Source organism: Oncorhynchus nerka, linkage group LG7 (assembly GCF_034236695.1).
Source record: "Oncorhynchus nerka isolate Pitt River linkage group LG7, Oner_Uvic_2.0, whole genome shotgun sequence".
Lineage (NCBI taxonomy): Eukaryota > Metazoa > Chordata > Actinopteri > Salmoniformes > Salmonidae > Oncorhynchus > Oncorhynchus nerka.
Genome location: NC_088402.1, coordinates 46,604,485 through 46,629,125, shown reverse-complemented (window position 1 = coordinate 46,629,125; position 24,641 = coordinate 46,604,485). Strand labels below are relative to the sequence as shown.

Here is a 24,641-nt window from a genome sequence, read left to right as displayed (position 1 = left end):
AAACATTTGTTAAACAAATCAAAATATATTTTATATTTGAGATTCTTCAAAGTTGCCACTCTTTACCTTGATGACAGCTTTGCACACTCTTTGCATTCTCTCAACCTGCTTCACCTGGAATGCTTTTCCAACAGTCCTGAATGAGTTGCCACATATGCTGAGCCCTTGTTGGCTGCATTTCCTTCACTCTGCAGTCCAACTCATCCCAAACCATCTCAATTGGGTTGATGTCGGGGGATTGTGGAGGTTAGGTCATCTGACGCAGCACTCCATCACTCTCCTTCTTGGTCAAATAGCCCTTACACAGCCTGGAGGTGTGTGTTGGGTCACTGTCCTGTTGAAAAACAAATGATAGCCATGCTGTGGTAGCCATGCTGGTTAAGTTCTAAATAAATCACAGAAAGTGTCACCAGAAAAGCATCCCCACACCATCACACCTCCTCCTCCATGCTTCACGGTGGGAACCACACATGCGGATATCATCCGTTCACCTATTCTGCGTCTCACAATGACACGTCGGTTGGAACCAAAAATCTCTAATTTGAACTCCTCGGACCAAAGGACAGATTTCCACCTGTCTAATTGCTTGTGTTTCTTGGCCCAAGCAAGTCTCTTCTTATTACTGGTATCCTTTAGTAGTGGTTTCTTTGCAGAAATTAGACCATGAAGAACTGATTCACTACATGTCCTCTCAACAGTTAATGTTGAGATGTGTCTCTTACTTGAACTCGTGGAAGCATTTATCTGGGCAGCCATTTCTGAGGCTAGTAAAGCTAATGAACTTATCCTCTGCAGCAGAGGTAACTCTGGGTCTTCCTTTCCTGTGGTGGTCCTCATGAGAGCCAGTTTCATCATATTGCTTGATGGTTTTTGCAACTGCACATGAAGAAACGTTCAAAGTTCTTGAAATTTTCCAGATTGACTGACCTTCATGTCTTAAAGTAATGATGGACTGTCGTTTCTCTTTGCTTATTTGAGCTGTTCATGCCATAATATGGAGTTTATCTTTTACCAAATAGGGCTTTCTTCTGTAAATCAATCCTACCTTGTCCCAACACAACTGATTGGCTCAAATGCAAATTACACAAATTAACCAAGGCGCACCTGTTCATTGAAATGCATGTTGAGAGACTGCCAAGAGTGTGCAAAGCTGTCATCATGGCAAAGGGTGGATTTGAAATTTGAAGAATCTCAAATATTATATATATTTTGATTTGTAGGACACTTTTTTGATTACTACATGATTCCATATGTGTTATTTCATAGTTTTTATGTCTTCAATATTATTCTACAATGTAGAAAATAGTAAAAAATATAGAAAAATCCTGGAATGAGTAGGTGTGTCCAAACTGTTGACTGGTACTGTAATTATTCAGATCCTTTGCTATGAGACAAAACATTTAGCTCAGGTATATCCTGTTTCCATTGATCAACCTTGAGATCTTTCTACAACTTCATTGAAGTCCACCTGTGGTAAATTAAACTGATTGGACATGGTTTAGAAAGGCACACACCTGTCTATATAAGGTCCCACAGTTGACAGTGCATGTCAGAGCAAAAACCAAGCAATGAGGTCGAAGGAATTGTCTGTAGAGCTCTGAGACAGGGTCAGATCTGGGGAAATGTACCAAAACATTGCTGCAGCATTGAAGGTCTCCCCTCCATAATTCTTAAATGGAAGAAGTTTGGAGCAACCAAGACCGTCCTAGAGCTGGGCGCCTGGCCAAACTGAGCAATTGGAGGAGAAGGGCATTGGTCAGGAAGCCCTGACAGAGCTCCAGTTGCTCTGTAGAGATGGGAGAACCTTCCAGACCTTCCAACCATCTCTGCAGCTCTCCATCAATCAGGCCTTGATGGTAGAGTGGCCAGACGGAAGCCACTCCTCAGTAAAAGGCACATGACAGCCCGCTTGGAGTTTGCCAAAAGGCACCTAAAGGACTCTCAGACCATGAGAAAAATATTATCTGGTCTGATGAAACCCAGATTGAACTCTTTTGCCTGAATGCCAAGCACCAGGTCTGGAAAAAACCAGGCACCGCTCATCATCTGGCCAATACCATCCCGACGGTAAAGCATGTTGGTGGCAGCATCATGCTGTGGGGATGTTTTTCAGCGGCAGGGACTGGGAGACTAGTCAGGATTGAGGGATATATTCTTGATGAAAACCTGTTCCAGAGTGCTCAGGACCTCAGACTGGGGCAAAGGTTCACCCTCCAACAGGTCAACAACATCAAGCACATAGCCAAGACAATGCAGGAATGGTTTCGGGACAAGTCTCTGAATGTCCTTGAGTGGCCCAGCCAGAGCCTGGACTTGAATCTGATTGCACATCTGGAGAGACCTGAAAAATAGCTGTGTGGCGACGCTCCCCAACCTGACAGAGCTTGAGAGGATATGCAGAGAAAAATGGGAGAAACTACCCAAATACAGGTGTGCCAAGCTTGTAGCATCATATTGTAGCTTCAACAAAGTACTGAGTAAAGGGTCTGAATACTTAAGTAAATGTGATTTGTTTTTTATTTTTAATAAATGTTCTAACATTCTAAAAATCTGTTTTTGCTTTGTCATTATAGGATATTGTGTGCAGATTGATGAGGGTTAAACACTATTTAATCGATTTTAGATTAAGGCTGTAACGTAACAACATGTGGAAAAAGTGAAGGGGTCTGAATACTCTCCGAATATCTTAATCTTTCCAAAATATAGACTCTTAGCTTTTATTTGACACCTAATTTGATCCTTTGAACTTCACATTAGTGTTCATGGGGCTTTTCACATGGAAATGCCCTACTGTTGATATTATTCAAAAAGAAATCAACACCCTTACGAAAAAAAAATATTTACCATAAGAGACACAAAGCTAGTCATTGTGGAATACCTGGCTATTATGAATGACACCATTGTAAGTGAATGATTGTTGCAGCCCCTCACCATCTGTGAATGTCTCACCTGAACATTATTCTGCTTAGATTAGTGTAATACAAAAGGCAAACAAACTGATACAAGATACAGATGGCCAATACACTTTATCGGTGAATAAATAGTGGCTACAGGTCTCTCAAAAAAACACACAAAGTGATTAAGACATCATTTCAATAGGCCTAACATTTCTAAATCTGCAATATGAATTTAGATGATTTTCTCACATAAAGGGCTGAGGTGGTGTGGTCATAAAAATAACAGTCTGAAACCATGCATAAACTTGCATGTTTGGTGTCATTCAATGGACTTAAATACGGGGAGTGCGGTTAAACTTTCTGTTACTGTCAGTCAACATTGGATCTAAGTGAGTTGTTTTAAGGGATTCGTTTTGTCGGGTAAACTGAGGATTTGGACGGCAAGGTCACATGTCTAATTATTCTTATTTGGTGTTGGTCTCATGATTTCCCTGTCTTAAGATGGAGTTGCATCCAGTGCAGTCCCCTTTAAAAAACAACCTACAATTAAACCCAGAAGAATTCAGTAAATTGTGCAATTCCCAAAGCCTTATTCGGAGAGCATAAGGGTGACGACCTGGATTGTTTTGTCTGGGTATACAGGACTATGATTAAACAAATGAACAGAACAAAAAACAAGTCTGATGTCTGCAGTTTGATCTTTGGCAACTGAGGTCAGAACCTGGATTAGGGGCCAAAAGAGGTCCGTTTGTGGAAGGACTACTTGTGGGTTCCCTGACCCTCTCCGTCTTGTGGGGGAGGTGGTGGTGGGAGCTCAGAGATGCCCTCCTGTGTGGCAGGGGAGTCAGCCAGCAGGAAGGAGTCATTGGAATGGGTACTGAGGCACAGCGGAGCCAGGCGGCGGAGGTTGCTCGGTGTCCAGGGCAGTCTCAGCTGAGCCCTCTGAGAAGGGACCATGTTGCTGCTGTCCACCTCAGCTTCAGCCAGCCATGAAGGAATCTGCTGCATTGGTGGCATGGGGTCCATGGTGTCCATCTCCGCCATGAAAGCTGGGTTGACGATTCCAGCTAGACCAGGAGAGAGATTTAAATTAATTGGAAATTATTTAATCGATTGAAAGGTCTCTTAAGAGGTGAGCTTATTGTTGTTTTGTGACTGAAGTGTTTTAGTGTCTGATTTAGACATGTTTAACCCCTCTGCGCACAGAACCCGCTAGCGGGCTGAAATTCCACAACATACGGTGATCGCTACATAAGTAGTCATATTAAACATTCATGAAAATACAAGTGTCTCACATGTATCGAAAGCCTATAATCTTGCTAATCCAACTGCGTTGTCAGATTTAAAAAAGGATTTACTGTGAAAGAATACGATGCGATTATCTGAGCATAGAGCCCCATAAAAAAAAATATTTTACCAGCACAGGCGTAACATAATCACAAACTGCATTCAAATAAATCGTTTACCTTTGACGATCTTCGTCTGTTTGCAATTCCAATGCTCATTGTTACACAATGAATGATCTTTTGTTTGATAAAATCCGTTTTTATAGCCTAACACGAAACATTTTGTGAACCACTTGTGTCGTGAATTCCGTCTCATTCCATTTTCGACGACACATTCCAGGTAAATAACCCACACAGAACGTGACTTTTCCAGTCATGTTTGGTTTCACTGCAATCAACTGGTTTGTTTGTTACACAATCTGTTTGTAACACAATCAAACCTGATGGGCCATTTTGCGGGACGTATTGACTGAAAGAAACCGATTTGAAGACAAGTCATGACATCATTGTGCACCAATGATTTGCCCGCTGTTTCGTTGATTTTCTGTCTTTTAACCCAATGACCACTGATCGTCTTGAAATCTAGCTGGGTAGATAGCCAATGAGCTGAGCTAAACGGCAATACGCCATGTTTATGTGTTGCAAGACCAACCCATGTAGTAAGCTCCGGCGTAAAGTGAGTCATTCGTAAAGTGAGTCATTCGCTATTGAAGTTTCATACCGGAAGGAGAAGCACATATTACGCACTGCATTGTTTGGTAAACACGCAGATTCAGCTGTTTATATATCAATCATTATGGTGATTAAAGCTAAATCTAAGTCTAGATATACAGATATACACACAATTTTAGAATAAATTGATTGGGAAGGTGAGACAGAGATTGTTGTAGGATGCTTCATTTAGCGATTGTGGAGGAATATTTTTTGAACGGGAGAGGACATCGTTTTGGACTGGTAAGTTCTTATCATGCTAATGCCCTTGTTTGAAATTAATAATATAAAATATTTTTTGTGATTTTTATTTTATTTTAGAAGCAATATATAAACATGTAATGTCATGAAATGTGAGATGCGTGTGTCTGCCGCCCCACCCCAACCCACATGAAATAGCCTATTTGAGGCTGTTGAGGAGAGGGCAGGACCACATCAATGGCCAAAGTGAAATGGAGACAGTAGATACAGCTGGTCTGTTGTAATATAATAAAGACAGTAGATCTAGCTGGTATGTCATAATATAATAGAGACAGTAGATCTAGCTGAAATGGCATAATATAAAAGAGACAGTAGATCTAGCAGGTAATAATAATATAATAATATATTCAACCTTCAACTCTCTATATATATCTGTTTATTATACCTGTTGATACAGGGCTCATATGTGAAACTATTCTAACGGAACATTTTCTTTCACAGTGACACTGACTCCGAATGGGAGTCTTATCCAGTGTCCTGTGTGAATTTAAGTATGCTCTATCTAATTCTCTCTTTCTCTCTCTCGGAGGACCTGAGCCATAGGACCATGCGTCAGGACTACCTGGCATGATGACTCCTTGCTGTCCCCAGTCCACCTGGCCTTGCCGCTGTTCCAGTTTCAACTGATCTGCCTGCGGCTATGGAACCCTAAACTGTTCATTTTTACTCTTGAGGTGCTGTCCTGTTGCACCCTCTACAACCACTGTGATCTCCACCCGGCACAGCCAGAAGAGGACTGGCCACCCCTCATAGCCTGGTTCCTCTCTTGGTTTCTTCCTAGGTTTTTGCCTTTCTAGGGAGTTTTTCCTAGCCACTGTGCTTCTACACCTGCATTGCTTGCTGTTTGGAGTTTTAGGCTGGGGCTATATAAATAGATTTGATGTGATAGGACTGAGGGTCTTCCAAATATTGAAAGTGTGTAAATAGTTACCCATGTTATTTTGTAAATGTGTATTTATTTATTTTCATATTTTTTAATCAATAATTATTATTTTTTTCATTATTTTTTTTCCATGTATTTTTCAAAAAAAAAAAAAAAAAAATTGGGGGGAGGGGGGTGTTAGAATACCATTTTGGTATTTTGTATATAGTTATTTGTTTCAAAATGCATACCTTCACCAATTTGGCCACTTGGGTACGTTTGGGCTACTTGTGTGGGACACCTGGGTGACTTCATGATAAATGTCATGTAGCACACTCATTTTGGAAGTTATCATTCTGAAACCTTGTACTGTTGCCCTTTTATATTTTTCACTGAAATTATCCCCTCATCCTATCTGAATGTTTGTTTTATCTTGTTCATTTTAAAGATGATGATACAAAAATAAAAATAGAAAACATAAAGGTTTTTTTCATTGTTTTATCTAAACCAGATCTATTGTGTTATATTCTCCTACATTCAATTCACAAGTACACAAACTTCAGAGTGTTTTCTTTCAAATGGTACCAAGAATATGCATATCCTTGGTTCTGTGCCTGAGCTACAGGCTGTTAGATTTGGGTATGTCTTTAAGCGGAAATTACACAAAGTAGGGGGGGAGCTGTAAGAGGTTTAACTTGGTTGATTTAATTCATTTTGAGTTGATGTGAAGAAGACTCTCTTACCTCCTCTATAGGCTCTCATGGGGAATGAACCGCCAGCAGCCTCGCAACCAGAGGCACTGTCTCCTTCAGAAAACTCCAAATCTGGAGGCAGAGAGAAACAGTCAATCAGAAAACAATTCAATTATGTTGTTTACTAATGCACAGGTATCTAAACCAAAATGGCAGAAAGCAAATGTAAGCAGCCTTGTCCTCTTCCTATGTGTCACAAATGTTTATGTCATTGCTGTTACTGGCTTGAAAATCACTCCAAAGATACTGTATTCAAGGACCTTGAGCATTCCCTCCAGTGGCAAACTTATCAGGGGAGGGGCTTATATTAAAGACAAGTATTAGCTAATCACACCCATTTAATATGTTATAAAATTGAGGATTCCATTGATACATTTAACCATTGTGAAATGTCTAGCTAGTTAGCTAGTGGCGTTTCAATTGGTGACGTCACTCGAGACAAAGTAGTTGTTTCCCTTGCTTGGCTCGAGCCCAGGTTGAGGCAAGAGAGGGACGGAAGCAATCATTTTACATAAATACAAAGTGTCATTGGTGTTACTCAATTTAAAATAAGGGAAATGACATTTTATGCAAAATGGTTATCCATTTCATTTTAGTAAATTATTACTTGAGAATATGTGCCATCCATTTATGAAAACCCTCAAATACCTAAAACGTGTCATTGGTGTTACTACTCCTACTGGTGGCAAAATGTTATCATAATGGTGCAAATTATTAAAAGGCATTAAGCTGCCGTTTTAGTTGATTTAGAATAGGTACCCCCCCCCCAAAAAATCTAGAAAAACACCACCGTAGTTTAAGAACGACCCTTGACCTAAACCTTCTCATATAATGCAAAAGAGAAGTGAAAAGCAAAGAGCAAAGAAGTACCTTCATCCCCATAAGCATGGCTTTTACTGTTATCTGTGGATTTTCCATTTGGCATCTAAAAATGACAAAGTCAAACATACATATTATCACATTGCCTCCAAGAGGATGGTTATGAAGACAAGGGGGAAGGAGGAAAAAGTGCAGGCTTCCCTGACCTTTTGTGGCTGGTCTTTCTTTAAATGCTTGCTTATCTTCTTGGGTGGGGCGACACCCATTTTGGCTGACTTGAATGACTCTAGACGGCTCCTCATGGTTCTCTGGAAGATCTCTTGCACCTCATGCTCGTCTTTGTTGACTTCGAGGTGCTTCCGACTGTACCCGTGTCTGTGCTGTTAGGTGATGGAATGAGATCAAGAGAAGAGGGTCAAAAATAGTGGTTTTTAGCGCCCCTGGGATTTTTGAGGATCTAATTGTCTTTGACTAAGCAATACCTGTTTCCTGCCTTTGTACAAGTGCTGCTGCAGTAGATGGTGTGCGTCAAAGTCCTCTGACTCCCTCATCTTCAGGTCCTGCTCATGCATGTCCAGGCAGACAGAGGGCACACTGTCCCGTCTGGAAGGGAAGAAACATACATATTCACTGTTGGTAATTTGCTGGCCACTGGAGGGCAGACTTGAAAAAGTACCAGGGCCCAGTTTCCCAAAAGCATCTTAAGTCTAAGTTCATAATTTGAACCCTCGTGGAAGCATTGTTAAATCTCCAAGCTGTTTCCAAAAAGGATGTGTTTAATAAAGTTGCACTTTATTGGAGATAATATATGAAACACCGAAGATACCAGGCCTGGTCTTCATAGCAGATTTTGAAAAGGTGTTTAATAAATTACAACTAGAATTTACATGCAAATGCCTGGATTACTTTAATTTTGGTGAATCTCTTATACAATGGGTTAAAGTTATGTACAGTAACCCCAGATGTCAAGTAGTAAATAATGGTTACTTCTCAGAAAGTATTGAACGTTTAATAGGAGTAAAACAAGGCTGTCCTTTGTCTCCATATCTATTTATTATGGCCATTGAAATGCTAGCTATTAAAATGAGATCCAACAAGAACATCAAGTGGTTAGAAATCCAGGGGATAAAAACAAAACTTTCAATGTATGCCAATGACTCTAGTTTTTTCTATATTCCTGCACAGTTTCATTGAAGATCTTGATCACTTTTCTAGGCTCTCTAGATTAAAACCAAATTCCAAAAAGTGTACCATATTACGTATTGGATCGTTACAAAATACAGTGTTTACACTACCTTGTAGTTTACCAATAAAATGGGCGGATGGTGAAGTAGACATACTTGGCATTCACATCTCAAAAAATATATAAAAAACATTAAATTAATTTACCACAATTAATTTCAATAGAAAGTTAGCAAAAATAGATATGATTCTGCAACCATGGAGAGGTAAATACTTGTCTATTTGTGGAAAAAAATCACATTGATTAACTCTTTGGTCCTATCACAGTTTACCAACTTACTAATGGCACTGCCTTCTCCACATAACTCGTTTAAAAAAATCATATGAGCAAAATATATTTCATTTTTATTTGTAATGCTACACCAGACAAAATTAAACATGCCTATTGATATAATGAATGTGATTTTGGGGGGCTAAAATGATTAAATTTGAAAGCTTTTAAACCTCTAAACTTAAAGCTTCACTCATACATAAGTTATACTTAAACACAAAATGGTTCTCCAGTAGATTATTAAGGAAGGTTAAAAAAAATTATACAGATTACAACTTCTCATTTCCGACTAATTGAAAATTCAATTTCGTTTAAATATCGCACTTTCTTAATTAAACAAGCCATACAAAGCTGCTTACAATTTCAGTTTTATCCTCCAGAAAAGATAGAACAAATATTACAACAAATGTTATGGTTAAACTCAAATATACTGATTAATAAAAAAAAATATTATATTTATTAGTGATATTATAAAAATTACAGACCTCTACATGCTTTGTAAGTAGGGAAAACCTGCAAAATCGGCAGTGTATCAAATACTTGTTCTCCCCTCTGTATATGGGGCATACAACAATCTCAGCTCTGTAGATTTTGCTGCGAAGAGACAGAATCAATAGATAATTTATTTTGGTATTGCCCCTGTGTAGCTTTATTCTGGTCACAGGTTCAGGAATGGTTAAAAAAAATCACAACATGCACTTAAAATTAACCTGACAAATAGCAGTGTTGGGTGATTTGGAAAGCCATAGTCAGTCAATAAATAATATAATAATAATCATAGGAAAGGTTTTCATCTCTAGCTCACAATCTGTGGATGCGGAAACTAAACGAGGGTGGTATATGGTGACATGTGGGATGGGCTGAGAGTGGGATTAAAAAGCTTATGTTTGGTAATGTATTATTGTTATGTGACTATTTTATATAAAAGTACCATGTAAAATGTGTATGCAAAATGTATATGTACAATGTATGTATATGTAGAAAAAAAGCTGATTAATCCCCCGAAGAGGGTGGTGAAGGGGTTAATAAAAAATAAAATAATAATTGCACTTGAAAACGCTTGCTATTTACCAATAAATTCACAACGAATTTGACTACAAATGCAAAGTTTCCAATGTCTTTGCAATTGTTACGAACAAGCAAAGGATGAAAATATGCTTGAAATAAAAAATGAAATGACTGCATTAAAAGATAAATAGCCTATAGTATAGGTTACATAGGTCTATATACTGTAATTCAAAATTTAAATAAATTGTTCCTTCAATTGAGTTGTATTTTGCTAAAATAGGCCACTGTCGGGAATATTTGCCTCAATATATTCCATGATGTTTAACAACGTGTGTAATGATGTGGCAAATCTTGCGAAAGTATTCGGCCCCCTTGAACTTTGCGACCTTTTGCCACATTTCAGGCTTCAAACATAAAGATATAAAACTGTATTTTTTTGTGAAGAATCAACAACAAGTGGGAACAATCATGAAGTGAAACGACATTTATTGGATATTTCAAACTTGTTTAACAAATCAAAAACTGAAAAATTGGGCGTGCAAAATTATTCATGTGAGAATGTGAGATTCGCACTTACCCTTTTTGCCTCCAGGTTCAATATTACGGCAGGGTAGCCTAGTGGTTAGTGGTTAGAGCGTTGGACTAGTAACCGGAATGTTGCAAATTCAAACCCCCGAGCTGTCGTTCTGCCCCTGAACAGGCAGTTAACCCACTGTTCCTAGGCCGTCATTGAAAATAATAATTTGTTCTTAACTGAGTTGCCTAGTTAAATAAAGGTAAAATAAAAAAATATATTAAAAAAATTACAAAAACTGTGCATCGGTGGTATTATTTAGGATGCTGAAGACAAAATATTATCATTGAATACACTAGATAATACTTTTTAACAACAATGGTGTGAAAAAAAAAAAATCAACTATAGCCAGGATTCGATGTGCCTCTGATCCCAAATCCCAGACCCTACCCGCTGAGCTACCATTCAGGTTTTGTCAGAAAATACAGACCCTACCGTTACACTTGTTCACACCTACCTGCACTGGGGTCGGAATGCAATTATGGTTACATTAAAACACCGTGGAGCCGGCACAAGATATGGGTCAGAAAACGTACCTCAATGAAGGGAAGGGATATGCCACTGTGGGATAATGGGACAATTCGGAGGACAACACATTTCTCATCCTTACATTGAGGTACATTTTCTGAGCCAGATCTCATGCTGGCTCCACGGTGTCTTAACTTAAAGGAGAAGTTTACCCAAAACCGACTGACAAGGTACTAATCTGTCATTCTGCCCCTTAACCCACTGTTCCAAGGCTGTCATTGAAAACAAGACTTTCGGAAAACTGATCCTTTTTTCGTACCCCGCAGGGCAATTGAACTGATTCCAGAGACCGAATCCAAACAACGCCGGCATAGGAGAGGTACTCGGGGTAGTCTTCTAGTCCGACTTAGGATGCGCACACCACCCACAGCTTCTGAGTATATTACTCGCTAAGGTTCAGTCTCTGGATAATAAAGTTGGTGAGCTCAGGGCAAGGATTTCTTTCCAAAGAGACATCAGGGATTGTAAAATTCTCTGTTTCACGAAATCATGGCTCTCTCGGGATATACTGTCTGTGTCTGTCCAGCCAGTTGGGTTCTTAGTTCATCGTGCAGACAGGAATACATATCTCTCCAGGAAGAAGAAGGGTGGGGGTGTATGTTTCATGATTAACGACTCATGGCGTGATTGTGATAACATACAGGAACTCAAGTCCATTTGCTCACCTGACAGAATACCTCACAATCAAATGCGGACCATATTACCTCCCAAGAGAATTCTCTTCAGTTATAGTCACAGCCGTGTATATTTCCCTCATCAAGCCGATACTTCGACAGCCCTCAAAGAGCTTCACTGGACTTTATGCAAACTGGAAACCACATATCCTGAGGCTTCATTTATCGTTGCTGGGGATTTTAACAAAGCAAATTTGAGGAAAAGAATGGCGAAATTCTATCAACACATTGACTGTAGTACTCGCTCTGCTAAAACACTCTACTACTGCTACTCCAACTCCAACAAGTCCCTATCCCGCCCTCCTGTTGGCAAATCAGATCAAAACTCAATTTTGCTCCTCCTTTCCTATAGGCAGAAACTCAAACACGAAGTACTCATGTTAAGGACTATTCAACGCTGGTCTGACCAATCGGAATCCACGCTTCAAGATTGTTTTGATCACGCAAACTGGGATATGTTCCGGGTAGCCTCTGAGAATAACATTGACGCATATACGGTGACTGAGTTTATCAGGATGTGTGACAATTAAAACCTACCCAAACCAGAAACCGTAGATAGATAGAAGCATTCACGCAAAACTGAAAGCACGAAGTATCACATTTAACCTCTCTTGGATAGGTGGGACGCAATTGTCCCACCTGGCCAATTGCCAGGGAAAATGCAGAGCGCCAAATTCAAATAAAATACCATACAAATAAAATTTTCATTAAATCACACATGTAAGATACCAAATTAAAGCTACACTCGTTGTGAATACAGCCAACATGTCAGATTTCAAAAAGGCTTTTCGGCGAAAGCATAAGATGCTATTATCTGATGATAGCACAACAGTAAACAATGAGAGAGTAGCATATTTCAACTCTGCAGGTGCGACACAAAATGCAGAAATAAAATATAAATTATGCCTTACCTTTGACGAGCTTCTTTTGTTGGCACTCCAATATGTCCCATAAACATCACAAATGGTCCTTTTGTTCGATCACAACTTGCAGACGTGTTTACGTGTTGCTGTGCGTTTTGTGCTTCTTGTTGCCAACCTTACTTTGCTACCTGACAACTTTACGGTTTTTACTTGTTAATTACCGTTTATATTTTTGTTTTTTCCCTCCGTCAACTTTTTTTCATTCAACTTTTTCACTCCGGACTCTTTATCTGGACGTGGTTCGTCAGGACCTCCAACAGTCGAAGCTAAGTAGTAACATTAACATGATGCCTTCTAATTGCAGTTGCTGTACTCATAATATACAGGAGAATGATCGCCTTACGGCGAGGATAGCTGTGCTGCAAGCCCAGCTTCAGACGCAATCGTTAGGCAAGGGTAATTTCAGTGTAAGAAAGGATGAAACAGCGTCTGTGCCACCAGTAAGTACAGATAGTAACGTTAGTATAAATCCGCTCGTACGGTCCCCGCAGCCGGACAACTTTCTCATGGTTTCTGGAGGGAAATGCTGTAGGAATGCTCAACCGGCGTTTCTCATTCAGCCGACAGAAACTTTCAACCGGTTTCCCCTATTAAGCAGCGAATCGGAGTCTGAGGCCGAGCCTTCTCTTGTCTCTACTAGTCCCGTTACGGGGTCTGAGACTCTGAAGCTTCCCACCATTATCTCTGACAAATTGAAAACCCTAGTCATTGGCAACTCCATTACCCACAGTATTAGACTTAAAACGAATCATCCAGCGATCATACACTGTTTACCAGGGGGCAGGGCTACCGACTTTAAGGCTAATCTGAAGATGGTGCTGGCTAAAGCTAAAACGGGGAGTGTAGAGAGTATAGAGATATTGTTATCCACGTCAGCACCAATGATGTTAGGATGAAACAGTCAGAGGTCACCAAGCGCAACATAGCTTCAGCGTGTAAATCATCTAGAAAGATGTGTCGGCATCGAGTAATTGTCTCTGGCCCCTCCCAGTTAGGGGGAGTGATGAGCTCTACAGCAGAGTCTCACAACTCAATCACTGGTTGAAAACTGTTTTCCAAAAAATATAATTTTTAGATAATTGGCCCTCTTTCTGGGACTCACCCACAAACAGGACCAAGCCTGGCCTGCTATTGAGTGACGGACTCCATCCTAGCTGGAGGGGTGCACTCATCTTATATACCAACATAGACAGGGCTCTAACTCCTCTAGCTCCACAATGAAATAGGGTGCAGGCCAGGCAGCAGGCTGTTAGCCAGCCTACCAGCTTAGTGCAGTCTGTCATTAGCACAGTCAGTGTAGTCAGCTCAGCTATCCCTATTGAGACTGTGTCTGTGCCTCGACCTGGGTTGGGCAAAACTAAACATGGCGGTGTTCGCCTTAGCAATCTCACTAGGATAAAGACCTCCTCCATTCCTGCCATTATTGAAAGAGATCGTGATAACTCACATCTAAAAATATGGCTACTTAATGTTAGATCCCTTACTTCAAAGGCAGTTATAGTCAATGAACGAATCACTGATCATAATCTTGATGTGATTGGCCTGACTGAAACATGGCTTAAAATGGGCAGTATTTTCATTTTTTGGAAAAATAACGTTCCCGTAGTAAACGGCATATTTTGTCAGGACAAGATGCTAGAATATGCATATAATTGACAGCTTAGGATAGAAAACACTCTAAAGTTTCCAAAACTGTAAAAATATTGTCTGTGAGTTGATATTGCAGGTGAAAGCCTGAGAAAAATCCAATCCGGAAGTGCCTCGTGTTTTGAAAGCTCTGCGTTCCAATGCGTCCCTATTGAGCAGTGAATGGGCTATCAACCAGATTATTTTTTCTCCGTATTCCCCAAGGTGTCTACAGCATTGTGATGTAGTTGCGCAACTGGTCACCTGATGGCTCCCGGAGTGATTCTCGAGTAAAATACAGAGGTAGCCATTATTCCAATCGGTCCTACTAAAAAAATAATTGTCCCGGTGGATATATTATCGAATAGATATTTGAAAAACACCTTGAGGATTGATTATAAACAGCGTTTGCCATGTTTCTGTTGATATTATGGAGCTAATTTGGAATATTTTTCGGCGTTTTCATGACTGAAATGTCCGGGCGATTTCTCAGCCAAACATGAAGAACAAACGGAGCGATTTTGCCTACAAAAATAATCTTTTTGGAAAAAAGGAACATTGGCTATCTAACTGGGAGTCTCGTGAGTAAAAACATCCGAAGCTAATCAAAGGTAAACAATTTAATTTGATTGCTTTTCTGATTTCCGTGACCAAGTTACCTGCTGCTAGCTGGACAAAATGCTATGCTAGGCTATCGATAAACTTACACAAATGCTTGTCTAGCTTTTGCTGGAAAGCATATTTCGAAAATCTGAGCTGACAGGGTGATTAACAAAAGGCTGAGCTGTGTCTCAATATATTTCACTTGTGATTTTCATGAATAGGAATATTTTCTAGGAGTATTTATGTCCGTTGCGTTATGCTAATTACTGTCAGTCGATGATTACGCTCCCTCATGCGGGATGGGGAGTCATTAGAGGTTAAGCCTGATGAATTTACTGTGTTAACCCTTGTGTTGTCTTAAGGGTCCTACATGACTCTCCACTATGTTTAATAGCAGAGAAATGATGATGACTTTTCCTAGTGTGACCCCAACATTAGAAAAAGTGATGTGCTGGGCCGCACACACTACCCTCTGTAGTGCCTTGCGGTCGGAGGCCGAGCAGTTGCTGTACCAGGCAGTGATGCTCTCGATGTTGCAGCTGTAGAACCTTTTGAGGATCTGAGGACCCATGCCAAATCTTTTCAGTCTCCTGAGGGGGAATAGGCTTTGTCGTGCCCTCTTCACGACTGTCTTGGTGTGTTTGGACCATTCTAGATTGTTGGTGATGTGGACACCAAGGAGCTTGAAGCTCTCAACCTGCTCCACTACAGCCCCATCAATGAGAATGGGGGTGTGCTCAGTCCTCCTTTTCCTGTAGTCTGCAATCATCTCCGTAGTCTTGGTTACGTTGAGGGATAGGTTGTTATTCTGGCACCACCCGGCCAGGTTTCTGACCTCCTCCCTAAAGGCTGTCTCGTCGTTGTTGGTGATCAGGCTTACCACTGTTGTGTTGTCTGCAAACTTAATGATGGTGTTGGAGTCGTGCCTGGCCACGCAGTCGTGGGTGAACAGGGAGTACAAGAGGGGACTGAGCACGCACCCCCGAGGGGCTCCAGTGTTGCGGATCAGTGTGGCAGATGTGTTGCTACCTAATCTCACCACCTGGGGGCGGCCCGTCAGGAAGTCCAGGATCCAGTTGCAGAGGGAGGTGTTTAGTCCCAGGATCCTTAGTTTAGTGATGAGCTTTTGAGGGTACTATGGTGTTGAACGCTGAGCTTTAGTCAATGAATAGCATTCTCACATAGGTGTTCCTTTTGTCCAGATGGGAAAGGACAGTGTGGAGTGCAATAGAGATTGCATCATCTGTGGATCTGTTTGGGCGGTATGCAAATTGGAGTGGGTCTAGTGTTTCATGGGATAATGGTGTTGATGTGAGGAAAACGGCTGAGATTAATGATCGTGAGTACTGGAAGCCAGCCATCATCCTGGACTACAACCACAACAAAGGAGGCGTGGACAACGTGGACAAGGTGATTGGAACTTACAGGAGCTTACAGCTTACAACTTATTGGAACTTACAGCTGCAGGAGGATGACTGGCCGCTGGCCCCTGGTCATCTTCCATAACTTCATTGATGTGTCCTCATATACTGCCGTCATTATATGGAACAAGATCAACCCTACCGGAATGCCTGATAAGCGAAACAAGAGGAGGTTGTTCCTGGAGCAGCTGGGAAAGGCACTTGTAACCCCACACATTCAAAGAAGGGAGCGCAAGTTATGTTTACACATATGCAGCAACTTTAGCAATAATAATAATAATAATAAACCGCTTTAGTAAAAAAATATGACAGGTGCTTTGTTATGAAAACGCGTGGTGTCCACTGATTAAATGCTGTCTTTCTGCATTGTGAAGAGGGAAAACCCAGATATTCACTAAATTTGTGATGAATGACGGGTTGATTCTTCATGGCGTTTAAAATTCAATCATGCTGCTTTATTTGAGAGGTTCAGTGAAGACGGGTCATTTTTTACCCTTAGGACAAGGGGAATATACAGAATGTTAAGACCACACAAGGGTTAAATGATGCCTCACCTCCTGGCTACACTAGTGACCATATCCCCCGTGCATTCCGCAAAGGCGGAGGTGTTCCTAACATTTACGATATCAAATTTCAATTTACAAAAAAAAAAATGTTTTCATCTTTTGAGCTTCTAGTCATGAAATCTATGCAGCCTACTCAGTCACTTTTTATAGCTACTGTTTTCAGGCCTCCTGGGCCATATACAGCCTTCCTCATTGAGTTCCCTGAATTCCTATCGGACATTGTAGTCATAGCAGATAATATTCTAATTTTTTGGTGACTTTACTATTCACATGGAAAAGTCCACAGACCCACTCCAAAAGGCTTTCAGAGCCATCATCTACTCGGTGGGTTTTGTCCAACATGTCTCTGGACCTACTCACTGTCACAGTCATACTCTGGACCTAGTTTTGTCCCATGGAGTAAATGTTGTGGATCTTAATGTTTTTCCTCATAATCCTGGCCTATCGGACCACCATTTTATTACGTTTGCAATTGCAACAAATAATCTGCTCAGACCCCAACCAAGGAGCATCAAAAGTCATGCTATAAATTCACAGACAACACAAAGATTCCTTGATGCCATTCCAGACTCCCTCTGCCTACCCAAGGACATCAGAGGACAAAAATCAGTTAACCACCTAACTGAGGAACTCAATTTAACCTTGCGCAATACCCTAGATGCAGTTGTATCCCTAAAAACTAAAAACATTTCTCATAAGAAACTAGCTCCCTGGTATACAGAAAATACCCGAGCTCTGAAGCAAGCTTCCAGAAAATTGGAACGGAAATGGCGCCACACCGAACTGGAAGTCTTCCGACTAACTTGGAAAGACAGTACCGTGCAGTATCGAAGAGCCCTTACTGCTGCTCGATCATCCTATTTTTCCAACTTAATTGAGAAAAATAAGGACAATCCAAAATGTATTTTTGATACTGTCGCAAAGCTAACTAAAAAGCAGCATTCCCCAAGTGAGGATGGCTTTCACTTCAGCAGTAATAAATTCATGAACTTCTTTGAGGAAAAGATCATGATTATTAGAAAGCAAATTATGGACTCCTCTTTAAATCTGCGTATTCCTTCAAAGCCCAGTTGTCCTGAGTCTGCACAACTCTGCCAGGACCTAGGATCAAGAGAGACACTCAATTATTTTATCACTTGACACAATTATGAAAATAATCATGGCCTCTAAACCTTCAAGCTGCATACTGGACCCTATTCCAACTAAACTACTGAAAGAGCTGCTTCCTGTGATTGGCCCTCCTATGTTGAACATAATAAACGTCTCTCTATCCACCGGATGTGTACCAACCTCACTAAAAGTTGCAGTAATAAAGCCTCTCTTGAAAAAGCCAAACCTTGACCCAGACAATATAAAAAACTATCGGCCTAAATCGAATCTTCCATTCCTCTCAAAAAATTTTGAAAAAGCTGTTGTGCAGCAATTCACTGCCTTCCTGAAGACAAACAATGTATATGAAATGCTCCAGTCTGGTTTTAGACCCCACCATAGCACTGAGACTGCACTTGTGAAGGTGGTAAATTACCTTTTAATGGCATCAGACCGAGGCTCTGCATCTGTTCTCGTGCTCCTAGACCTTAAGTGCTGCTTTTGATATAATCGATCACCACATTATTTTGGAGAGATTGGAAACCCAAATTGGTCTACACGGACAAGTTCTGGCCTGGTTTAGATCTTATCTGTCGGAAAGATATCAGTTTGTCTCTGTGAATGGTTTGTCCTCTGACAAGTCAACTGTAAATTTCGGTGTTCCTCAAGGTTCCGTTTTAGGACCACTATTGTTTTCACTATATATTTTACCTCTTGGGGATTCGAAAACATAATGTTAACTTTCACTGCTATGCGGATGACACACAACTGTACATTTCAATGAAACATGGTGAAGCCCCAAAATTGCCCTCGCTAGAAGCCTGTGTTTCAGACATAAGGAAGTGGATGGCTGCAAACTTGTTCTAGGTCCCAAGAAACAAAGAGATTTTCTGTTGAATCTGGCAATTAATCTTAATGGCTGTACAGTCGTCTCAAATAAAACTGTGAAGGACCTCAGCGTTACTCTGGACACTGATCTCTCTTTTTACGAACTTATCAAGAATGTTTCAAGGACAGTTTTTTTCCATCTACGTAACATTGCAAAAATCAGAAACTCTCTGTCCAAAAATGATGCAGAAAAATTAATCCATGCTTTTGTTACTTCTAAATTAGACTACTGCAATGCTCTACTTTCCAGCTACCCGGATAAAGCACTAAATAAACTTCAGTTAGTGCTAAATACGGCTGCTAGAATCCTGACTAGAACCCCCAAAAATTATCATATTACTCCAGTGCTAGCCTCCCTACAATGGCTTCTTGTCAAGGCAAGGGCTGATTTCAAGGTTTCACTGCTAACCTACAAAGCATTACATGGGCTTGCTCCTACCTATCTCTCTGATTTGGTCCTGCTGTACATACCTACACGTACGCTACGGTCACAAGACGCAGGCCTCCTAATTGTCCCTAGAATTTCTAAGCAAACAGCTGAAGGCAGGGCTTTCTCCTATAGAGCTCCATTTTTATGGAATGGTCGGCCTACCCATGTGAGAGACGCAGACTCGGTCTCAACTTTAAAGTCTTTACTGAAGACTCATCTCTTCAGTGGGTCATATGATTGAGTGTAGTCTGGCCCAGGAGTGGGAAGGTGAACGGAAAGGCTCTGGAGCAACGAACCGCCCTTGCTGTCTCTGCCTGGCCGGTTCCCCTCTTTCCACTGGGATTATCTGCCTCTAACCCTATTACAGGGGATGAGTCACTGGCTTACTGGTGCTCTTTAATGCCCTCCCTAGAAGGGGTGCGTCACGTGAGTGGGTTGAGTCACTGATGTGATCTTCCTGTCTGGGTTGGCGCCCCCCCTTGGGTTGTGCAGTGGCGGAGATCTTTGTGGGCTATACTCGGCCTTGTCTCAGGATGGTAAGTTGGTGGTTGAATATATCCCTCTAGTGGTGTGGGGGCTGTGCTTTGGCAAAGTGGGTGGGGTTATAGCCTTCCTGTTTGGCCCTGTCCGGGGGTATCATCAGATGGGGCCACAGTGTCTCCTGACCCCTCCTGTCTCAGGGGGGCTAGGGTCAGTTTGTTATATCTGGAGTTCTCCTGTCTTATCCGGTTTCCTGTGTGAATTTAAGTATGCTCTCTCTAAATATCTCTTTCTCTCTTTCTTTCTCTCTCTTGGAGGACCTGAGCCCTAGGACCATGCCTCAGGACTCCCTGGCATGATGACTCCTTGCTGACTCCTTGCTGTCCACCTGGCCGTGCTGCTGCTGCAGTTTCAACTGTTCTGCCTGTGGCTATGGAATCCTGACCTGTTCACCAGACGTGCTACCTGTCCCAGAACTGCTGTTTTCAGCTCTCTAGAGACAGCAGGAGTGGTAGAGATACTCTTAATGATCGGCTATGAAAAGCCAACTGACATTTACTCTTGAGGTGCTGACTTGCTGCACTCTCGACACCTACTGTGATTATTATTATTTGACCATGCTGGTCATTTATGAACATTTGAACATCTTGGCCATGTTCTGTTATAATCTCCACCTGGCACAGCCAGAAGAGGACTGGCCACCCCTCATAGCCTGGTTCCTCTCTAGGTTTCTTCCTATGTTTTGGCCTTTCTAGGGAGTTTTTCCTAGCCACCGTGCACCTTCTACACCTGCAGTGCTTGCTCTTTTAGGCTGGGTTTCTGTACAGCACTTTGAGATATCAGCTATCAACAAAATATATCAACAAAAGGGCTATATAAATACATTTGATTTGATTAATTCCATCCATATATATCCAAAATGTCCATGTATTTGGCGCGTTTGATCCAGCAAAACACTGGTTCCAACTTGACCAACGTCACTACAAAAGATCTCAAAAGTTACCTATAAACCTTGCCAAAACATTTCAAAATACTTTTTTAATACAACTTTAGGTATTTTTAAACGTAAATAATCAATAAAATGGAAGAAGGGATGATCTGTGTTCAATACAGGAAGACAACAAACTTAAGCATGCTTTCTGGTCTTGCGCAACTATCAAACAGTACACACGACGTGACACTTGTTCAAGATGGCCGTACTTCTTCAATACAAAAAAGGAATAACCTCAACCAATTTCTAAAGACTGGTGACATCCAGTGGAAGCGGTAGGAACTGCAAATAAGTCCCTTAGAAATCTGGTTTCCTAATGAAAGCTTAGTGACCTCAACATTTTTTTTGAATGGTTTGTCCTCTGTGTTTTGCCTGCTACATAAGTTCTGTTATACTCACAGACATGATTCAAACAGTTTTAGAAACTTCAGAGTGTTCTATCCAAATGTACTAATAATATGCATATCTTATATTCTGGGGAAGAGTAGCAGGAAGTTGAATTTGGACACCCTATTTATCCAAACGTGAAAATGCTGCCCCCTATCCCGAAGAAGTTAACCATGGCAAGGTGACTGGGAATATGAATGAATACAAGCAGTGTAGTTATTCCCTCCCAACAGGCAAAACGTCAGTATAGAGACAAAGTGGAGTCGCAATTCAACGGCTCAGACATGAGACGTATGTGGCAGGCTCTACAGACAATCACGGACTACAAAGGGAATACCAGCCACGTCGTGGACCACGTCGTCTTGCATCCAGACAAGCTAAACACCTTCTTCACCCGCTTTGAGAATAACACAGTGCCACCGACGCGGCCGCTAGCAAGGGCTCTCCTCCTCCGTGGCTGACGGGAGTAAGACATTTAAACGTGTTAACCCTCGCAGGGCTGCCGGCCCAGACGGCATCCCTAGCCACGTCCTCAGAGCATGCGCAGACCAGCTGGCTTGAGTGTTTACGGACATATTCAATCTCTCCCTATCCCAGTCTACTGTCTCCACATGCTTCAAGATGTCCACCGTTGATCCTGTACCCAAGAAAGCAAAGGTAACTGAACTAAATAACTATTGTCCCGTAATACTCACTTCTGTCATCATGAAGTGCTTTGAGAGACTAGTGAAGGATCATATCACCTCTACCTTACCTGACACCCTAGACCCACTTCAATTTGCTTACAGCACCAAATAGATCCACAGACGATGCAATCGCCATCGCAATGCACACTGCCCTATCCCATCTGGACAAGAGGAATTCCTACAGTTGAAGTCGGAAGTTTACATACACTTAGGTTGGAGTCATCGAAACTTGTTTTTCAACCACTCCACACATTTCTTGTTACCAAACTATAATTTTGGCAAGTCACTTAGGACATCTACTTTATGCATGCAACAATTGTTTAATTATTTCACTTCTGGGTCAGAAGTTGACATACTTGACTGTGCCTTTAAACAGCTTGGAAAATTCCAGAAAATGATGTAATGGCTTTGGAAGTTTCTGATAGGCTAATTGACATAATTTGAGTCAACTGGAGTTGTACTCAGTGCCTCTTTGCTTGACATCATGGGAAAATCCAAAGAAATCAGCCAAGATCTCAGAAAAAAAGTTGTCGACCATCTTTGGGAGCAATTTCGGGAGCCGTCATACTACTCAGGAAGGAGACGCGTTCTGTCTCCTAGTGATGAAGGTACGTTGGTGTCAAAAGTGCAAATCAATCCCAGAACAACAGCAAAGGACCTTGTGAAGATGCTAGAGGAAATAGGTACAAAAGTGTCTATATCCACATTAAAACGAGTCCTATACCGACATAACCCGAAAGGCCGCTCAGCAAGGAAGAAGACACTGCTCCAAAACCGCCATATAAAAGCCAGACTACGGTTTGCAACTGCACATGGGGACAAAGATTGTACTTTTGGAGAAATGTTCTCTGGTCTGATGAAACAAAAATAGAACTGTTTGACCATAATGACCATCGAAATGTTTGGAGGTAAAGGGGGAGGCTTGCGCACGGGGGTGGCAGCATCATGTTGTGGGGGTGCATTGCAGCAGGAGGGACTGGTGCACTTCAAAAAATAGATGGCATCATGAGATAGGACAATGATGTGGTTATATTGAAGCAACATCTCAAGTCATCAGTTAAACCGTGGTCGCAAATGGGTCTTCCAAATGGACAATGACACCAAGCACCCCCCCCCCCCCCCGCTATGAAAGGTTGTTCTAATGAGGGATTGCATTATACATGCCTAAATCTCCATTTCTATGGTCCCATTCCCAGCCCTGCCAGTCTTTCTGGCATCACGTATAGCAGCTTTTTAGCTGCAAGTGGGCGTAGGAATGGAGATTGACCAAGCAGATAGTTTGCGTCATTGGAAAGCATGAAAATTAGTTCTCTAATTTAATATTGCTTTACTTAGCCATTACATCTGCCAAACGGGTGAGTAAGCTGCACACACTATCAGTTTCAGTGCCTGTACTTTGCCCCAGGGTTGTCCGAGGTTGCTTTAAACTAAACCCGTGTTTGTGCCTAAAGGTAGCAGTGCTTGCTATAGCCTCTTTTTAGAGCTGTTGCCATGTCAAACGTCTTTCCATCCAATATACTTTATATACTTTATTATAACCAATGTTATAATTGCCAGAACACTCTGAAATAGCAAACATATTTTTTGCTGGAGTGGAATCCCACAGCAGGGTTTAAGTTTACATTTCCGCCATCCCAAGTTAATGATGCATGTATTTTAGACATGCATAAGGTCGCATCCCAAATGGCACCCTATTTCCCATAGTGCATTACTTTTGACATCAGCAATGTGGAATATGGTGCTATTGGGATGCAGACTAAGTCAGGAAATGTTGCTTACAAGATGGAGGAGACTGGAACATGATCTGGTCCCATATTTTCTGTCATGATGTAAGGCATCATCTCTGAAAAATCGGCACCAAACTTCTTATTGAAATCCACATCGGCCTTGCTTTCATTATGTACGAACGCCAATGAGCCTCTGCGTTCTCCCTATAATAATGGGATACAAATTCTTCATCAAATCAAAGTTGTGGTCACGTACACGGTATAGCAGATGTAGCAGCGCATGCAGTGAAATGCTTGTGTTATTAGCTCATAACAGTTCTAATAACACAACCATTTCACTGCACCCGCTGCAACATCTGCTATACACATCTTTCATGGTCTGCCATCCAATTTTTCTATTTGTTGTAATGTTACAGTAAATCAGTGATCCTGGAGGTTAATCTATTGTGTAGCATTGCAACTACAGTATTACGTTGTCATGGCTTTCCCTGACCTTGTGAGTCATTCTTACCTCTTTCACATAGCTTGTGGCATCCTTGATGTTGAGCTTGTGGAAAATGTTGAATATGGGGTCACACGACTTCCTGGCAATGGGTGTCATCAAGAGCCAGTACAACCACTTCTCCTCAAAGTTATTCCACCTTAGAAGGATACGAGAAGAGAGTAAAAAAAACAATTTAGTGCTAACTTTAGTCTTTGAAGGTATGGTATGTAATACATTTATTTAAATAATACTTATATGATAATAATAACTTATTGAAGTTGATAATATGATGTTAGTGTCCACATACTTGTCTCTCATGTAGTTATCTCCTATTTGTCCAGAAATGTCCTCTATGGCGACAAGCATGTGGTCAAAGGTCTGAAATAATATTTAGTTTGTAAAGATTATATTTCAATTGACCAATTTCAACACTTTTAGATGAACTGGTTGATGCT

At 41.2% G+C, this 24,641-nt stretch overlaps 1 protein-coding gene across 1 annotated transcript in view; it reads right to left on the bottom strand.

Annotated features, from left to right (window-relative positions):
- Nucleotides 1–3,002: 3,002 nt before the first annotated feature.
- Nucleotides 3,003–24,641, bottom strand: part of LOC115131809 (sodium/hydrogen exchanger 3-like) — a 62,979-nt gene continuing 41,340 nt past the window's right edge. The window contains exons 9-16 of the mRNA XM_029663816.2: nt 24,494–24,564; nt 24,214–24,343; nt 23,755–23,906; nt 8,071–8,191; nt 7,795–7,968; nt 7,640–7,694; nt 6,761–6,841; nt 3,003–3,964 (exon numbers count right to left, since the gene is read on the bottom strand). Of these exons, the coding sequence (XP_029519676.1) occupies nt 3,657–3,964; nt 6,761–6,841; nt 7,640–7,694; nt 7,795–7,968; nt 8,071–8,191; nt 23,755–23,906; nt 24,214–24,343; nt 24,494–24,564 (1,092 nt within the window). The 3' untranslated portion in view covers nt 3,003–3,656. The remainder of the gene's footprint in view (nt 3,965–6,760; nt 6,842–7,639; nt 7,695–7,794; nt 7,969–8,070; nt 8,192–23,754; nt 23,907–24,213; nt 24,344–24,493; nt 24,565–24,641) is intronic.